The sequence below is a fragment of the Notamacropus eugenii genome, chromosome X, assembly GCF_028372415.1.
Source record: "Notamacropus eugenii isolate mMacEug1 chromosome X, mMacEug1.pri_v2, whole genome shotgun sequence".
Taxonomy (NCBI): Eukaryota; Metazoa; Chordata; class Mammalia; order Diprotodontia; family Macropodidae; genus Notamacropus; species Notamacropus eugenii.
In genome coordinates, this window is record NC_092879.1 from 80,294,591 (window position 1) to 80,315,278 (window position 20,688).

The 20,688-nt window shown below is 38.0% G+C and overlaps 1 protein-coding gene across 2 annotated transcripts in view; it reads right to left on the bottom strand.

Moving 5' to 3' along the window:
- Nucleotides 1–20,688, bottom strand: part of CHM (CHM Rab escort protein) — a 211,662-nt gene that overhangs the window by 46,668 nt on the left and 144,306 nt on the right. For both annotated transcript variants that reach the window (XM_072626063.1, XM_072626062.1), the window contains 3 exons: nucleotides 10,666–10,770; nucleotides 10,219–10,282; nucleotides 7,158–7,254 (listed from right to left, as the gene is read on the bottom strand). In XM_072626063.1, coding sequence (XP_072482164.1) covers nucleotides 7,158–7,254; nucleotides 10,219–10,282; nucleotides 10,666–10,770 — 266 coding nt within the window. The remainder of the gene's footprint in view (nucleotides 1–7,157; nucleotides 7,255–10,218; nucleotides 10,283–10,665; nucleotides 10,771–20,688) is intronic.

Below are 20,688 nucleotides of genomic sequence, written 5' to 3' on the forward strand. Positions count from 1 at the left end.
AAGTTGAACTGTTTACATTCCTACATGGAAAAACAATATTTGTAACTCTTGAAACTATTCAGCATCTGGGTACAGGGTGGGATAACACACACACACACACATGCACACACACATGCTCACACACATAGAGACAGAGTGCACAGAGTGAATTGAAGAGGATGGGATCATATCTTAAAAAAAAATGAAATTGAGCAGTGAGAGAGAAATATATTGGGAGGAGAAAGGGAGAAATGGAATGGGGCAAATTATCTCTCATAAAAGAGGCAAGCAAAAGACTTATTAGTGGAGGGATAAAGAGGGGAGGGGAGAGAAAAACATGAAGTTTATTCTCACCACATTCCACTAAAGGAAGGAATAAAATGCACACTCATTTTGGTATGAAAACCTATCTTACAATACAGGAAAGTGGGGGAGAAGGAGATAAACAGGGTGGGGGGATGATGGAAGGGAGGGCAATGGGAGGAGGGAGCAATTTGAGGTCAGCACTCATGGGGAGGGTCAGGATCAAAAGAGACAACAGAAGTAATGGGGGACAGGATAGGATGGAGGGAAATATAGTTAGTTCTTACACAACACTACTATTATGGAAGTCATTTGCAAAACTACACAGATCTGGCCTATATTCAATTGCTTGCCTTCCAAAGGGAAGGGGTGGGGAGGGAGGGAGGGCAGATTGGCAGACAGGGGCAATTAGAACGCTCGGTGTTTTGGGGTGGGGGGAGGGGACAAAAGGGGAGAAAATGTGGAACCCAAAATTTTGTGAAAATGAATGTTAAAAGTTAAATAAATTAATAAAAAAAAAAAAAGAAATAGAATGGTACTAAGATGAGAGAAGCACAGCCTAACTCATTGAAAACCCTTCTGTTATATTCAAATAATGTGTCTAGTTCTGCCCTCTGGGGACAAGCAGAACAAGTCTACGTGACTATTCTTCAAATATTTGAAGACAACTATCACATCTGCCCTAAACCTTCTCTTCTTCGGGCTCGACATTCCAAATTCCTTCCTTTTCTGGCCCTTCACTATCCTGGCTGGCAACATCCTTCCTCAAATGTGTTGCCCAGAATAGAATCTGATAATCCAGATATGGGCTGACTAGGGCAGAGTATGTTACAGTGGCTTATCAGTTTCCTAGTCCTGGACATCAGGCCTCTTTTTACCCAGCTGGAGAATATATGAATTTTCTTGGCCACTCTAAAATTCCTTTTTCAAACTCATCACACATTCCCTCATCTGGTCCTTGTAAGGTCGAATTTTGTAATCCAAGTATAAGACTATACATTTACCCATACTGAATTCCCCCTTCTTTGATCCTGTCCAATATTGCATCAATGCACCAAACCCTAATTGTCCATCCAAGTTTTGCCAGTTGTATCCCCAGTACTTAGCACAGTGCCATTAGTGCCATGTACAAAGTAGGCACTTAATACATGCTTGTTCAATTGCATGAAATTAATTGATTTCTAAAAGGTTCAAGACAAAAGGAACAATCTCTTTAAGAAACATTTTGGAATGGCTAATTAAAGTGTCATCTTTAGCATTGTCTATAAAATAGCTTCTATACAAACTGAAAGTTTCAAAGGAACAGAGAGTGGCCTAGCAGCAGGACTGCAAACCACAAGGATGACACAGTGTGATCTTTCTGACAACTATTTCTGTTTCTGATGTCAAAGAAGAAAGATCAAGAGAGAAGAACCTACACGGAGACAAAAGGTGGTTTGGGGGCCTTCCCTAAGATTAGCAAAAGAGTTCTATTTCAAGAGACAGACTAGCTAATTATTGAGGGAAAAGCAGCAGTGTGAATAAGCCATACCATCTAGGACTTGCAATAAAGACAAGCAGCAGGAGCAAGGGCCAAGGTTGCCAGGAGCAAAGTGAGTTAGCAACAAAGGTAGTCGGAGGTAAGTTTCTTTAAAGCTTGATCTGTGCTACATGTTTCTTCCTCAGAGTAAAATGCACCATGGGGTCTGTGGAACTCAACATAGCAGCAGCCAGAAGTGCCACTAGACAGATAGTTCCTGCACAGGACTTCCATTTCTAAATCTAGCAAGGGGACAGCCAAAATGTCAACCAGAAAATGGGAAACCACTAACTTTTGTCCTTGAAAAAATAAAAGCATAAAAAGGGGAGCTGAGAAGTTCTCATTGTATATCACCTTAACCTCATCACCTCTTTCCTGTACTAGTTTACTACAATAACCTTCTAACTGGATTCTTTACTTCCAGTCTCTCCTCTAGCCAATCAGTGCTTCACATAGCTACAAGATTAGGCATAGGTCTGACCACATTACATATCTGCACATCAATCTTGAGTGGCTCCCTATTGCCTCTAAGACAAAATACACACTCCTTAGACTAGTGTTTAAGACCCTCCATAACCTGGCAACCTAACTCAACATGTCTTATTTCACATTATTCCTCTTCATAAGAATACATTCTAGGCAAAGTAGAGTGCTGGTTATCCCCTGAAACTAACATTGCCTATAATGTACTCCCATACTCATTTCCCCCTAGCTGAACTTCTTGTCATGTTCTTAATTCATCTAGATTTCTCTTTTCTCAGTCTCTGTGTTCAATCTCCCATCCCCACCTCCACCCCCAAACATACACACTACTGCAACAGCTTCCTCCTGAGATTAACTTCTATCAACTCTGGATGTATCTTGATATTTGCAGGTTGTCTTTCCCATTAGAAAGTAAGCTCCTTGAGGACAGGGCCAGTGTTTCTGCCTTTCTCTGTATCCCCAGAGGTTAGCGCAGTGCCAGGGACAGAATAAGCACTTAATAAATGCTTACTGACTAAATTTTTTTTTCATCATTCCAACTTTGTATATTTTTCCAGGTCAAGTAATATACTTCTACCCTTCCCTCCTCCAATGTAAGTTTCTGGAGGGCAGGAATCATGCCATTATTATCTTGTCATCCTCAAGTACCTGGTACAGGTGATTTACACTGAGCAGATGCCAAATGTTTGCTGAAGTCAATTTTTATTCTCAAAAGATTTAATGCAAGAATATTGTCAAAGTATTTTCAAGCTACAGTTTTCTGTATAAAAGCTACTACAATAGGAGTAAATCTTCTAACTTTATAGCTAAAGCAATGCTTCTATTTCATCACCACAAAGGAAAAGTAACTAGAAGGAATGGAGTCAAGATGGCAGAGTAAGAGGAAGCATTTTTGCCTGGACACCTGCACTAGGAAATATACTAGACTGAATTTTGACCAGAAAAGCAAGAAAAAAGTCACAGTGAGTCATTTTTCCAGCCTGGGGAAGCTTAGGGAGACAAACAGGTCTTCAGACATTGGGGAAAGAAAACTGGCCAGCAGTGTAGACCAGGGAGCATACCAGTCCCTAGGGAAAGAAAGAGGGCTGACATGGAACACCAGGACAGGACCCACTAGAGCAGAAGAAAATCCTAAGGGATCCCTGAACTAATGTTAGGTACAAGAACAGGTGCCACCTGGCAGCTCCGTAGCCCACTAAGCAGAGAGGAGGGGTTATGAGAGAACATGGGTCCATCCTAGGCATGGTCTGAGCAAGAAACAAGTCCTAAGAACATAGCCGTGTGCCTCTGAGCCCAGAAACAGAACAGCAGTGACTCAGTTCTAGCTTTTAACCCAATGTCTAAGCCTACATATCCAGAACAATAACCAAGGCAGGACTTCCAGACCAAAGAGAGGCAGTAGTTTAGTAGCCACAAACCTGTGGAGCCTTCCAACAGGGTAATGACTGAGTCCAGTAGCAGTCCACTGAAACTCTCAACTACATGTGAGCCAAAAGACCCAAACTTGGATCAGGAACCTGCAGAGTTCAGACTAGGAGGGCAGTGAATAGACCTCTCTCCTGAGACCATAACAATGTGGGAGCACTGAAAACTTGCCAGCTCCCAGACTGAGCTGTGAAAGCAGCAGAAAGATGTAAAAGGACAGAAGTTTTGGTTAGACACCACCCCCCCAGAAGTACAAAGAGCCCTGTGCTGACATAAAGTCCAAAATCAAAAAGTAGGCTGGCAGAAAAAAAAAATCAAACAAAGAATTCCACCATAAAGAGCTGCTATGGTGAGAAGCTAAAAACACAAACCCAGAAGAAGAGAATGACAAAGGCAAGGGTAGTAACTATAATCTCAGACAAAGCAAAAGCAAAAATAGCCAATGAATTAATATCAGTACTGAACATATATGTACCCAAATGACACAGCATCTTAATTCTTAAAGATAAAGTTAAAAGAGGTACAAGAAAAAATAGAAAAACTGTATTAGTGGGGGACCTCAATTTTCTGCTCTCAGACTGAGATAAATCTGACTATAAAATAAACAAGAAAGATGTTAAAGAGATGAACAGAATTTTAGGAAAGTTGGATATGACAGATCTCTCGAGACTAGTGAATGGGAATAAAAAGGAATATAACTATTTCTATAGTTAGGTATATGGCACCTTCACAAAAACTAACCATATATTGGGGCACAAAAACCTCACAAACAAATGCAGAAAAGCAGAAGTATTAAATGTAACCTTGTGGGGCCATAATGTAATAAAAATTACATCCAATAAAGGGCCTTGGAAGCATAGATTAAAATTTAACTAGAAATTAAGTAATTTAATCCTAAAGAATATAGGTGGGTCAAAGAAGAGATCAAAAAAACAATCAATAATTTCACTAAATAACAAACAATAAGACAATATACAAAATTTATGGGATGCAGCCAAAGCAGTACTTAAGGAAAAATTTATATATTTAGACTCATCAATAAAAGGAGCAAAGAACATATCAACAAATTGGGCATGGAACTAAAAAAAACAAAACAAAACTAGAAAATCAACAAATGAAAAAATTTCTAATTAAACACTAAAACAGAAATCTTGAAAATCAAAGAAGAGATTAATAAAACAAAGAAAAAATAAAACACTGAATTAACAAAACTAGGAGCTGTTTTTACAAAAACAATAAAATAGATAAGCCATTAGCTAACTTAATTTTTTTTAAAGAAGAAAATAAAATTAACAAAGCCTTTTCTACTATACCAGGCCACCAGCTCCTGCCTTACCTGACTACAAGATAGCAGTATGAAGAAGAATTAGATGATGGTGTAAAATTCTAAGACCTTTTTGGTGACTTCATTTCTAAATATGTATTAGTTCAACTAATGGATTATGACGATGCTATTGACCAAAGCTACCATGAGAAATACATGGAAGTCAACTTTTTTGGTGCCTCCTGTGGAAGATGCATGGGAAACTACACCCTGTCAACCTTGCAATGACCTATTCTGTTAAAGAGTGTTCAAAGTACTTTTGATGCTGATTTCTTTAAATTTGAAGGTCATAACAGTGCTTAGGACAGGTTGGGATACTGCAGACAAAAACAGATTTTCTAATCACGGAGAAATAATCTAGGCAGATACTATCTTAAGTAGTAACAGAATCCAAATGACAAAAAGATCCGTGCTAAAAAGTTGATCAACCAAATAAATATCATTTTAAAGCTAGTTTCAAAGGTTAAAGGTCAAAAACATCCACTGATCAGGGTATGGCAGAGTGATCTGGAAAGTGACTTATATTTTGGGAAAAATCTTAGAAATTGTGATGAAACTTCAATAATTTCCATCATTTGAACAATAGAAAATTTATGTCCACTTCAAATATTCAATGGTCCTGGGACAGCCATTGGGAAATAAACAGGAAGAACAGAGGATTACAATAAAGACAATAAAAGAGAACATGATATGAGCATTTGGGAATAATTTAGTCATCTGGGTTCACCTCATTAGTCCTTCCAAAAGTTTCTTGTCCGGTTTTCTTCCTGATGTACTGCTGCCTTCTAGGAATGAGCAGGAATGCTTATCCCGCTCCTGTTTGCCTATCCAAGTACCGTCCACTGCCTGAAGGCACAGCTCTAGCTCTTCCTACTTGTCCAGAAGCTTTCACTGATGGCCCCATACCAATGGTGAGCCCTCCCTCTGCTCAATTCTTATGGTATTTACTAACTGTACCATTCAAAGAGCATGGACCATAAACAGTCCAATATGTCAGCTATAATCCTGTCCTTGGTATAGGTTCTGTCTCTGTATCATAAGTCGGAAAGGCCCTTCAGAGTCAAGAGTAGATCACATCTTTCTGTATCCTGACAATTAACATAATGCCTTGAATTCACAGAGTTTCTATCACACAAGGTAAGTTAACATGGTAATAAAAAGATTTGAACTCAGGACATTGTTTTGTATTATTCTTTAGCTTGGTAATGTGCTTAGGCCCTTTATTCTCAACAAGATAGTAAGCACCTCAAAAACAGGAGACACATTTTCCTACGTGGGTCCACAGACAGAGCTAGAAAGGAACTTAAAGGTTTAGTCTAGCTTCTTGATTTTAGAGAGGGAAACTAAGGACCAGGGAGGTTGAATGACTTGCCCAAGTTCATACAGTTAGGAAATGACACAATCAAAATTTGAGCCCAGGTCCTCTGACTCCAGATCCAGCTCTTCCCATTGTACCATACTTCTCCCTTGTGTCCTCCACAAATGCTTGGTACACCCAGAGTAGAGCATATGATAAGTGCTTAATAAATATGAGATTATTTTGATGACACCATTATCTGCTAGAAAAGCAAAGGAGAAACCACAAAAGAGCTGAGAAATGCTTAGAGTGTGCCATGGGGCAACTTTGAGGGACAAAAGTAGAGAAACAGGGAAAGAAGGCGTTCTTAATTTAATTCTCATCAAGAGTAAGAAGTCAATAGAGGACTCAGAGGTGGAAAGAACATCAATAAAAGGAAATCAAGAACTGCGAAAAGCTGAGATTCTAAGGGAAAAAAAAAAGAAAATCAGCAATTAAGTAACTTATTTTTATGAAAACAAAACTAAGGAGACTATAGGAAATCATGTTATTCTTTCATTGTAGAACTTAAATCAGAACTGGGGATATAGATACTGCTAGATGTGAATATATATGTAAGGCCAGACCACAATATTTAAAAACAAAGGATGACATCGCTCATCTTCTCTAAGGGACAAACAGAAATACAATGCAAGAAAACATGGGTGAATCCCTACAAGAGATTTATATTAACCTGGTGATCTGCTTGGAAATCAGGCACTCTTCTCCTCACCATTCCCTTTATTCTCCAAAGAAATAAAGAAGATAAACAATTATACTGTGCTTACATGTTCCTTTCATGCATGTCATGGTAGAAGAGCACAACTCGATGACCCGGACAGCAGCAGATCCCAGCTCCAGTGGTGGTACTGTCAAAATAGAAATCTCCAAAGCAGACACAGAGTAAAAGAAGCAATTAGATTTGAATTTCATTCCTGCTGGTATCTGCCCAACCACAGTATCTTCAACACTCACTAACATTTAACACTCTGACATATAAGATTTTAATTTGGAAACCAAATTTAAAACATAGAGATAAGTATAAGAATGCTCCTTTTTCTATGCTATTAAGGATTTTACTGGTAGAGAAATTTATAGAGGAGAAATCTCTTGCACTAAGGTGTTAAATGACTTGCCTGGGGTCATATAGCCAGTATCTATCAAAGGCAGAGCTTGAACCCAGGTCTTCATGGCTCCAAGACATGTTCTCTATCCATTATACCATGCTATCTGCAATTAAATGAGTGAATTTCAAGGCATTCAGAGCTCTCCACAATATAATACCAGCATGGTATTGCAAGCTGAGATCATATCTCTCTCTTTTATGCATTCTATACTTCAGCCAAACTGGGCTACTCTCTGTGCCCTAACACACACTGCACTCTCTTATCTCTGTGGTTTTGTTCGTGTGATTCCCCTACGCCTGATATTTCTCCCCATATTTTACCTATAGAATTTCTACCATATCTATTAATGTCCGACTCAAATGCCACCTCCTCCATGAATCTATTCCTCTTCCTGTGGCTGGTAACAACTTTCCCCAACAGATCTCACATAACACTACTTTGTACTACAAATGCATTTATCAAATAATATTGTGAATTATATTTGCTTATATGTATTCTTATCCCCCTGATAGAGTGTAAATTTCATAAGGGTAGAGACCATTTAAATTCAATTTTATCTCCCTAGTGATGAGTGCTGTGCTCTGCACAGAGTAATTGTTCAATGTTTGTTAAAAGAATATTTCAAGTATCTTGATAGCATATCTACCTGTATGATTATGAGTAAAGAAAAGCATTTTAGACATATATGATTATATGTAAAGTCTTTAAATGATATTTTCTATTTAGGATAAAAAGGTACTATGTCATCAATTCCAAAATGTATGTAGACTTGCTTTTAAAGTTGTGTCTTTAAAAAAATTCACTTTAAATAAGAACATGGAAAGGCTGCCAACTTTAAATCTATTTAAGTATTAGATGGTAGTAACTTTTAATGAGTAAATATATGCTCAAACATTTTAAAACAAAAGTCTTCAAAATTAACTGAAATATGTCAGTGATGTAGATTCACATAAGGCCCTGGAAGTAAGAAATTTAGACTTCAAATGATCAAACAACATTCACTAGGCTAGGTACTACTGAGATTTTATCTTCCTTTAATTTTCCAACAAGCATGAAATGGTCATCACATCCTGGTTGCCCTGTAGATTATACCATCCTAAGAATATGGTTATCAATCCCTAAAAATAATAGTTATTTTTAGCAGCCTATATCCCTACTGGGAGAAAGCAAAGCCCTCATCTGTAGCCTGAATCCATAATGTTGTGTTTATATTTCAAGCATCACTGCAAGAATAAATATGGAAATTATTTATTTGGGGAATTTGACTGTATTAGGTTGACTGCTTGCATAATGGTGGGCTCAAAACCTACATTCTCACATTCCTTCTTATTTCCTTCACTATCATTCACAATAGAAAAGGTCGCTTCAACATGAAAACAAGGATAGACACTTAGCTTTTTAAGGGGAATAGGTGGGGTCTGGACCTGTGATTAACCTGGAGTAAGGACCTCCTGGTGAGCAGACCACTGCAGAATGGTAACTGGTCTGTAATGGATAGTTTGGGATAGTAGAACACTTATAATACTGTAATACTTACATACTGTAAAATAATTATAGAATGATGAATTATTAAAACACCATTCTCCTTTGAAAGATATCTTAACAGATGTGCCAACCTAGTCATCTCAGGCAATCAGGCTTGTAGTAGCATTTCCGCACAAATATCCCTTAATTTCATAAAGACTGATCTACCATGAACTAAACAGAATTGATAAGGAGGATTAATTCATTTTTTATAACAGGTTACTCCAAACCTAACGAGTTGTCAGAAACAAATCATGTTTGACAGAAGCATCTTTTGAAAAATTAGGATATTGCAGCATAGACAAGTCACTGTAAATACTAAGAAAAGTAGAAAGGGATACAAATTCCTGGAATATCAGCATAGTCAGGGAATCAACTGATATGGGAAAAATATCTGTGAAACTCAGATGGTGAAAGGAACAAAAGTTGGGGAGATATCTCAAAAGGATGAAAGTGTGGAAAAACTCTCAGAATAGGTATGATGTCATTAGTAATGCCATGAGGCTGGAAATCTGTTTTCAATTCAATTTGTGGGGATATTTTTCTCCAAGTCGATATATCGCTCATATCAATGTAGTATGGTAAAAAAAATTGTTTTGCTTAACTATGCAATTTGTTCTAGGAGTTAAGTTTTTATTTTTATTTTTCAGGAAGTAGGAATGAGAAAAAATAAATGCTCAATTTTTAATTTTTTAATTTAAATTAATTTTTTTTAATAATAATTATTATTGTTGTTATTCTTTAAAAAGGCTTGAATTGAGAGTCAGAAGAGAACTGGATTAAAACTCCTCTGGAACAAGGGCAAATTACCTTACCTTCTTTTGAGCCATGGCTTCCTCATCTATTATGTGGATAATACATGCAGTATTTACCTTGTGGAGTTGCAAGAATCAGATTAGAAAACATACAGGCAAGAGTTAAGATGATGAAATTGGGAAAAAAGTTAAAATTTACTTTGAAATACAACTCTTGGATTACCATTATTCTATAAAGCAAGGACTATCTATCTTCCTAGACAGAACATTCTCTCAAGCATCCAAAACCTTTATAGCAATTATTGCATTGAGTTAAAACATAAGCACTAGAAAAGAGACAGTGCAAGTACACAAGGCTTAATAAACTCTGCTGCACTAAGAGTGTCCTATGTAATTGCAGTAAATTAGCAACAAGTTAGAAAAAAGTGCACAACTGAAGTTACCTGCTGGTCAGACTCTGCCTTCAATACAGATCGATCTGTAATCAGCACTGCCCTCGAAATCTGCCTGTAATTTGACAAATCAAGAAGTTCAAGACTGACATTCAATAGGTGATATATTTATAGATTTCAAAATAGAGAAACAAAGCCCTGTCTAGTTATTCTGGGCATGTGGTTTGCAAAGCAAAGGCTAAAGTTGAAGAACTCCCACAGAAGGCCAGCTCTGCTTAGATTAATGCATTGGCTCATGAACAACAGATGAAATGACACTAATTCGAGAAAGAAACTGAATTAAGAATAGTCAGGGTTTGGCACCCGGCTTGCATTTTTCTTCATGTGTTCAAACATTCAGTGCCAATAAGAGGCTACCCTGGAAGACATTAAAAGGTGGCTAGAAATTCAGAACTCAGCTTTCACCCACCTGAGCTGGTGGAATAAGGAAGCCCTTACCTGTAGGTCACATTTGAACATGTTTTCTCAGTAAGGAAACTGTCTTCGACGATAAAATACTTAGCACTTATCCTCTGACCAAAGTGATCTATGATTGCCTTACATCTATATATAAAGAAAAGGAGAACAAAGATAGGGAATTTAAAACATCTATTTAGATATTGATTCTATGTTACATATCAATTTGCAAGATTACTTGCTCCCTCCCCCAAAAAAACACATGAATCTGTTGTTAAAAGGTTAAAAAAAAAATCACTAAATTGATTTCATTCAAGTGCAGACAAGCTATTTTAATTTATAATAAACTGTACTACTGGAAGGGAATAAGCATTTATCTAGTACCTACTATGTGCCAGACAGTAAAATACTTTTTACAAATATTCTCTCAAAACTGAGGCAGAGAGAGGTAAAATGACTCATCCAGGGTCACAGTGACATGAAGTGTCAGAGGCCTTATTTGAATTCAGATCTTTCTGACTCCAGGTCCAGTGCTCTCTTCATTGTAGTGTCTGCCCAGCCACTGTACTGCTATATTTTGTTTTCCTATCACCTGTAAAACACTTCCTTGGTAGTATAATTGGTATAAGACTAAAACCATAAATTAATTTAATTAGTATTGTCATATACAGGCATGACCCAACTATATGCACTGAGTTTCATATTTCCACTCCTCCTGGAATTCTTTATTCTTGATTCTAGGTCATACTGCCTGAACCCTAATGAATATTTTATTTATTTTAATATTTGTTATATTTTATTTTTAATTTATTTCTATTTTAATATTTTTTTAATCTAAATATTTCTTAGTCCTTCTGGTTCACTCCAGGCTCTGTACCTGCTGCTTTGCCCAGTTTCAACTCCACAGAACAAGATGTCCCTACACTGGGCACTCTCACATTTTTCTGACTCCTTTTATGTATTGTCTCTCCCCCACCCCAGAGCCTGCATCAGACTGATTGACTGAATATAAAGAACTTTCTTTTTATTGATTGTATCCTTAACATTTAGCATAATGCCTGGTACATAACAGATGCTTATTAACGGGGATTGGATTGGATAAGAACCAGGGAGTTGGGAACAGTTAAATTCAAAATCTGCCTCTGCTATTTGTTAGAGGCATGACCCATACAGATCTCTTAATTTTTTATCTAAGTCAATGTGACTGGTAGAGTAACTTCCTATAGTGGCAGCTCCTCACATGAAAAAAGTTATAGGTATCACTTATATATGCATGCATGTCACTTCTCCAGAGGAAATGATTCATATGGGCTTTAAAAATTTCTGGTGAGCATTTGTTCAAACATTAATAAAAAGAAATAATCTGTTGACAATGAAATAGAAAATTATGTATAATTTCTATTTTCCAATAGAGACCCAAACTCAATTGTATAATGCTGTCCCATGTTGCTTTTTATGAAGTCTTCTTATAAAATAAGGGCCGAATCCTACTCAAACAATTTTGAATACTTTAATAAATAAGCACCAAAATTGGAGCACTTGATACATAATTATAATCTTTTCTATTGTTTAGCAAACAGGCTTAGGGGGAAAAGTTGATTAAATGTCACATTATAACAAGCAAAGGCAATAAAAGCCACTAAGGGCTTTTTATTTTTCTGTTAAGTGTTGCTTTTGCTTTTGCTCAAGAACAGCTATCTGGTCATACACTTGATCATGTTTGCATCAAGGGAAGAAAAGAAGAGCACTTCTTTTAATATCTGTCTCCACTTCACTTCAAAAGATGAACATAAGAAGATTTCTTTCAAGTGCTCTTTCCAAATAAGGAGAACACTTCTGCACTGACATTATCAGGTCTCTGTCATCTGCAATGTGTTGGGACAATGAATCATATAGAACCCTCCATTGACCTTCTTTCAATGTGTCTAGATAAAAGGATGAAAATTAGAATCCATCCCGTTGCAGTGCCACAAGTTATAAATGTACTTTATAGGGCTCATTATCCAAACTAATGGACTAAGGGTGACATCCTTGAAATGGACTTACCAGCACTGACAAAGCCAGTATGCAATATTTCAGGAACCATATGTAAATGACTGTGTGTTTGCAATAGCTTTTTATTATGGAAATATAAATTTACATTTGTCACAGCTCCACAGTTTGGGGCCAGAATTATTTGATTGGAAATGCACTTTTACTTTGCTCTACATAAAATGTGAGCAATTATTTTTAATGTAACCATATTTGAAATATACTAGTATAAATTAAACTATCTTAAATCTTTCAAAAATAAGCCAAATAAGCAATATCTACTGGGCATAAGGGCATTAAAAGCAAGAACACTAACAGAGAAGCCGGAGAGAGAAAGGAATTCAATTTGTATTTGCCTAAAGAAATAGCATAATGGGGTGGTAAACACAGCCCACTACAGTTAAGTCGGATCCATAATGGCAAGCAATAAAATAATTTTTGATCCATTAGCCATCTTTTCATATTTAAGGTACACTACATTACCTGTTTTAGTAAACTTTTAAAATGTTTTGCTCTTTCTTTCCTTTTCTGTTCATGTCTCACTGAACTGAAATTCTTGTCTTGTAAAAATACTTAGCCAAATAGGCACAGGGCTTTGGATTTGGTTTTTTTTTAGGGGGAGAAGGGCAGGAGGGGAAATTCTACAAATACCTCCTATGGAATTTAAATTAACCAACAAATCTTCCATTACAAAGGATTATTGTACAATTTAGGTAACTAAAGGCTTTTGTTTTTTCTTCCATGAAAAAGAGAGACAATTCTGTTGATACAACAAATATCATGTTCATAACATCTGTACAAACTCTGAGGTAACAAATGAGAAGATCTGACAGATGCTGGAAGATCTATCATCAGGGGTTATTCACTTTATTCAACCACCAATTCACACATTTTGTATGTTCTTTTACTTTTCAATATAGTGTCGGATGAAAGGTTTGTGGGTTTTGTTTTCTTCTGAATTGTTTTTCCCCCTCTTTTTGAATTGTCCTCTTTGACAATTTTCCTTTTTCCTTTTCCTTTCCTTTGGTTCAGATGACTATAGAAAAAAGTAGCAGAACAGGCAGAAACAAGTGGGTGTGAGTTTAAAGCGGGGGGTGCCACTGTAAGACTGTGCAAAGTGCTCCTTCTCCTTCATAAAGTTCCTCTCTCCCCTGCACAAGTGCCTTTTTCTTAATCCTTGGAAATCAACCTTTTTTTGTGGACTCCCAAAATGATGTTAGAGCTTCTTTGGCAGTAGGCCTCTGATAACCAGAAGGCATTGATTTCAGAAGCTACAACATTAAAACAACTGTGGGTCATTCACAACGAAGTGACTGAGAAGTCAAATAAGCCTAAGTCATCAGAAAACCATATTATAGGGTGTGACTATCCATGGTAGAATTTCAGGATGAGGATCTACGGGACATTATTCATTTAGGTTGGGGTTTCTTAAACTTTTCCCATTTTCATGCCTTGTTGGTTGGTGGGGTGTGGCCTGAGGGCATTCACAGTGCAAAGTACACATACTGTGTGTTCAGAACCAAAGCTGCAGTAAAGTTGCGTGGTGATGCAGCACAGGTAAGCGCTGCCAGAAAAACCTTAGATTCATTACACGCTTGATTTTTAATTAATTTCTGGTCTTTGCGTGTTGAGAAACCTTTTATTATTGCCAAATTTTTCGCAACCCCATGAGGTCTCTATCCATAATTTAAGAAGCACTGAAGGTGATGATCAAAGATGCTCAGTTTCAACCTGGGTAGTCTTAGCTCCAAGTCGGCAAGATTAAACACTAAGGTTTAAGGACCAAGACATGTTCTAAACCTGTGATATGAACTGATGTTTCATCAAATAGAAGGCCAACCTCAACATATTTGGCCTAATAAGAATAATAAAGGAAATACTGAATTGGGAATCCATTAAAAAACATTAATTAAGCACCTACTATGTGTCAGAGACTGTGATGGGCAGGAAGAATATAAAGAAAAACAGGGGGAGGAGCCAAGATGGCGGAGTAGAAAGATTCACGTACGCTAGCTCCGAACCCACAGCCCATAAAATATCTGTAAAAAAGAACTCCCAACAAATTCTGGAGCAGCAGAAGCCACAGAACAATGGAGCGGACAAGATGTCTGTTCTAGAGGGACCTGAAAATCTGACGTGAAAGGTCCGTCATGCCCTGGACCCAGAGCCAAGCCCAGCCCTGCCTTGGCCGTGCAGCACCAAGAGGAGCTGATCTGAGCAGGCTTCAGGGACTGAATCTCCAGCGGCCACGCAGGTCCCTCCACCCACAGGTGCTGGGGGTGAGTGAAAGAGTCTTTTTGGCTTGCTGGGAGGGGAGCAGGGTATCTCCATGACTCAGGCCCCCTCGGGAGGCAGCAGCGGAGGCAGCAGCAGACTGGGGCTCCCAAAGCAGGCAGGAGCCTGGATCCATGGTTGAAGGTCTCTGCATAAACCCCCTGAGGGAACTGAGTCCCTGAGTGGTGGCCCTGCCCCTACCCGAGCACCTGAACTTAATCTCACACTCAAGAGCAGCCCTGCCCCTGCCCAAAGCCCTGAGGCTGGGAAGCAGCATTTGAATCTCAGACCCCAAGTGCTAGCTGGGAGGATCTGGAGGCCAAGTGGGTGTGAAGAGAATACTCAGAAGTTAAGTGACTGGCTGGGAAAATGCCCAGAAAAGGGAAAAAATATAAGACTATAGAAGGTTACTTTCTTGGTGAACAGGTATTTCCTCCCTTCCTTTCTGATGAGGAAGAACAATGCTTACCATCAGGCAAAGACATAGAAATCAAGGCCTCTGTATCCCAGCCCACCCAATGGGCTCAGGCCACAGAAGAGCTCAAAAAGGATTTTGAAAATCAAGTTAGAGAGGTGGAGGAAAAACTGGGAAGAGAAATGAGAGAGATGCAAGTAAAGCATGAAAAGCAGGTCAACACCTTGCTAAAGGAGACCCAAAAAAATGCTGAAGAAAATAACACCTTGAAAAATAGGTTAACTCAACTGGCAAAAGAGGTTCAAAAAGCCAATAAGGAGAAGAATGCTTTCAAAAGCAGAATTAGCTAAATGGAAAAGGAGGTTCAAAAACTCACTGAAGAAAATAGTTCTTTCAAAATTAGAATGGAACAGATGGAGGCTAATGACTTTATGAGAAACCAAGAAATCACAAAACAAAACCAAAAGAATGAAAACATGGAAGATAATGTGAAATATCTCATTGGAAAAACAACTGACCTGGAGAACGGATCCAGGAGAGACAATTTAAAAATTATGGGACTGCCTGAAAGCCATGATCAAAAAAAGAGCCTAGACATCATCTTTCATGAAATTATCAAGGAAAACTGCCCTGAGATTCTAGAACCAGAGGGCAAAATAAGTATTCAAGGAATCCACAGATCACCGTCTGAAAGAGATCCAAAAAGAGAAACTCCTAGGAACATTGTGGCCAAATTCCAGAGTTCCCTGGTCAAGGAGAAAATATTGCAAGCAGCTAGAAAGAAACAATTTAAGTATTATGGAAATACAATCAGGATAACACAAGATCTAGCAGCTTCTACATTAAGGGATTGAAGGGCATGGAATAGGATATTCCAGAAGTCAAAGGAACTAGGACTAAAACCAAGAATCACCTACCCAGCAAAACTGACTATAATACTTCAGGGGAAAAAATGGTCCTTCAATGAAATAGAGGACTTTCAAGCATTCTTGATGAAAAGACCAGAGCTGAAAAGAAAATTTGACTTTCAAACACAAGAATGAAGAGAAGCATGAAAAGGTGAACAAGAAAGAGAAGTCATAAGGGACTTACTAAAGTTGAACTGTTTATATTCCTACATAGAAAGACAATATTTGTAACTCTTGAAACTTTTCAGTATCTGGGTACTGGGTGGGATTACACACACACAGAGAGACAGAGTGCACAGAGTGAATTGAAGAGGATGGGATCATATCTTTAAAAAATGAAATTAAGCAGTGAGAGAGAAATATATTGGGAGGAGAAAGGGAGAGATGAAATGGGGCAAATTATCTCTCATAAAAGAGGCAAGCAAAAGACTTATTAGTGGAGGGAAAAAGAGGGGAGGTGAGAGAAAAACATGAAGTTTACTCTCATCACATTCCACTAAAGGAAGGAATAAAATGCACACTCATTTTGGTATGAAAATCTATCTTACAATACAGGAAAGTGAGGGAGAAGGGGATAAGCAGGGTGGGGGGATGATGGAAGGGAGGGCATTGGGAGGAGGGAGCAATTTGAGGTCAACACTCATGGGGAGGGACAGGATCAAAAGAGAAAATAGAAGCAATGGGGGGGCAGGATAGGATGGAGGGAAATATAGTTAGTCTTATACAACACGACTATTATCGAAGTTATTTGCAAAACTACACAGATATGGCCTATATTGAATTGCTTGCCTTCCAAAGGGAAGGGGTAGGGAGGGAGGGATGAAGAGAAGTTGGAACTCAAAGTTTTAGGAACAACTGTCCAGTACTGTTCTTGCTACTAGAAAATAAGAAATATAGGTAAAGGGGTATAGAAAGTTATTTGGCCCTACAGGACAAAAGAGAAGATGGGGACAAGGGCAGAGAGGAATGATAGAAGAGAGGGCAAATTAGTGACAGGGGCAATTAGAATGCTCAGTGTTTTGGGGTGGGGGGAGGGGACAAATGGAGAGAAAATTTGGAACCCAAAATTTTGTGAAAATGAATGTTAAAAGTTAAATAAATAAATTACAATAAAAGAAAAAAAGAAAAAGAAAAACAAAGAATCCTGGTCCTCAAAAACATACGTGGTATCGAAGGAATTCTATGAACAATTAAAATTAATATCCAAGTAACAAAGATCCAGGAAAATGAAACCAGAATACTGAGGGAGTAAAGATTCTTAAAATTCAGAATGGGATGAATTTAACATATAGGATTTGACTGAAGTCCTTGACTAGACTCCAAAAACAGCACATGGAAGGGAATTTAAAAAACACATAGTTATTGGTGCTCAGTGATCAAGCTGATACCTCACAATGATGCTTGCACAGATACACTTCTAGATATTTCCTCTAAATAAATTAATTCTTGTGATGATATGGTTTCCTAACGGAATTATTCAAGAATCTAAAAATTTGTTCAAAATTATGGTTAGGAAAAAAATTGACTTCTTATCAGGATGAAAATGCTTCAACTAGAATTTAGTCCAAAAAAAAGCACACTTAAAACAGGAACAAAAATTGAACAGACCTTGGGAAATGATTTTTATATGGAAAGAGTAGCAAACAGCAGTTTTGAAACAGTTAAAATTTTATTAAGCAAGGAACTGTGAACATTCATCCTCATTTAATGAAGCTCTCTCTAACTTAGAAACACATTTCCTGTTTCCAACCTTGCATATCCTATCCTCAATCTTATATGCTCCTCCTACACTCTAGTCTGAACTATATACTCACGGTCCAGTAACGTGGTCCACATTGGTGTCTATGTCCTAACCTGCTCGCCTTCCTTCATGAAGGAAGGACTCACACGTTAGTTAGCTTGCTCTTTCCTCCTAGTATCTAGCATTGTGCTTTACACACAGAAGCCTCTTCTTATTAAAGAGCAAATGAAGTTCTTCAAGAAATTCAAAAATAAATTAGAAAAATAACAGGAGAAAGGAAAATGGGCAGTGAACAAGCTAAAGAAGAGCCAAGGAAGCTTGAGTAAACAAATCCATTACTAGAAAGAAGGGTGAAGGAGGGAGAGAGAGGGAAAGAGAGAGAGAGAAAAAGACAGAGACGGAGGGGAGAGAAAGAGGGAGAGAGAGACAGAGAGAGAGAGACAGAGAGAGAAATTGAGAGACATAAGTTGGAGTGAGAGTGGTGGGAACAGATAAAAATGCAGAGGAAAAGTAATATGAAAATGAGTAAAGAGGAGAAACGAAACAAAAAAATCAGACCACTGAACTATGAATCTGGAAACTTCAGATCTAATCTCATGATAAACTAGTGATAAACTAGATACTATTCTAGATCTTCCCATTAACACTGTATGGTCACGAATAAGTTTCTCATGCCCTTTGGGCCTCAGTTGCCTGCTGCTTAAGATGAGGGGATCTGAACCAGATAACCATTCTAGCTCTAACATGCAGTGATTCTGGAAGTCTGGGCAGGTGCTCCTTTTGATACAAACATTCTAACCCTAACCCTGTGTGTAAATCTACATAAGCAAACAACTAGAAATAGGACAGAAAAGAAATAGCAGTGTAGAAGATGGGTATGAAATGACCATGAGAAAGACACACAACAACAGACAAGTGGAAAGAGGTATGTGGCTAGCTTGAGCCATTTCATCGAGCCAAGTGTCTCAACAATGTTCTGTCTTTCTTCTCCCCAACTGGGCACTCCATTTCCATGTGTGATCATCATATAATACAGAATGCTCTGCTAATTCTACCTTCAACCAGCCTGTCTCTAGTCAGAGTGAGAAGCAGCCTTTAGTCTCTTGTTCAACACATCAGAAAAGTTGAATCTGCCCTTTTAGCAATAACAGAATAGCAGATTTCCTGCTAAGGAGAGCAGGGAGAAAGAGGCAGTCAAAGGAATCGAATGAAAAAATATTCTCTTGCCTCAGATGCTTAAAACAATTGATAAACACTTGCAAATTTCAGTTTAAAGTACTGCAAAATAAGTCTGTCTACCTGAGAGATATGCTCAAGACTTTAAGCCAGTCAGATTTCTCAGTATTGGGGGGAGGGGAGAAGGGAGACAGGTACTTTCTAAGCACTTAGTTGACCTATATTATTTTTGCATTTTGGCACTCTGCCAGACAATGTGAACTATCAGCAAGCATTTATGATATTGGATACCTACTACATACCAATTGCTAAGGGTATAAAGACAACCAAAAACTCAACAGTCCTTGCCCTTAAGTATCAGTAAGGAGCTGACATCCTAGACCAGGGTAGGAGGGAGAGGTAAATATGCAGAGAGATTAATAATATATATGAAGCAATTTGAAGCTAAGTTCAGATGGGGAAGCACTGGTACCTGGAGGGATCTTGGATCATCCCTCATACTCCTCCAAGGGAGCTATGGAGGAAGATAGGGATTCTGGGGGGTGAAGGCAGGGAAGAAGTGTATCCCAAGGATAGCGGGCAGCTTTTTATAAAGCCATGAGGTGGATAATGGACATTGTAAGGAGCAACAAGTCAGCTAGTTTGGCTGGATTACAGGGTATGTGTAGAGGAGCAATATGTTAAACTGCAGAAAGGAAGGCTGGATGCACATTGTGAAGGATTTTAAATGGCGGAGCAGCTATTTCATTTCATTCTAGAAGTAATGGAAAACCACTGGCATTTTGAATACGCAAAATATAAATAAATGAAAAAATATGCAAACACTCCATAATGAATAACAACAATTTCAAATATCATTAAAGTGAATACCTGAGAGTCTTAGATCTGCAATGCCATGTAATAAATAACTAAGGCCTATAGTCTCGAGTCTACCCTTGGACCCAGTATTGAATCCCAAGGACACAGCTTTAGGTTCCGGAGGTTCTGTAGGCCTTTACAAACATTCTTATCTCAGTTGTATGTTGTTTCTGTAATTGGCAGAGAGGAGATTCTCTGACAGTGTAAGTGAGCAAGGCCAGAATGAAGGCGAGTATAGAACTGCAGTAGGATAACCAGACTTCTAAAAATATGAAGCACATGAGAAAAATCAATATAAGGAAATAAACTAGTGACCAAGAGAAAAATCTTTGCACCAAATTTCATTAAGAATAATCTTATGTTTCAGGAAACATAAAGATACATGGCCAGAAGCCAATCCCCAATAGATAAGTGGTCAAAGAGTATGGATAGTTTTTAAAGACACATAAGTTATTAGCAACCATATGAAAACAAGCTCTAAATCACTAATCGGAGAAATGCAAATTGATATAACTCTTAGGTTTTACTTTATGCATAGCAAACTGGCTAAGACAACCAAAACCAAAAAGTCAGGGTTTTCGGGGGGGGGGGGGGTAGGGTTTGGGGGGTAGGAGAGACTTGCTGAGGAAAAACAGACAGACACATTACTGATGGAGTTGTGA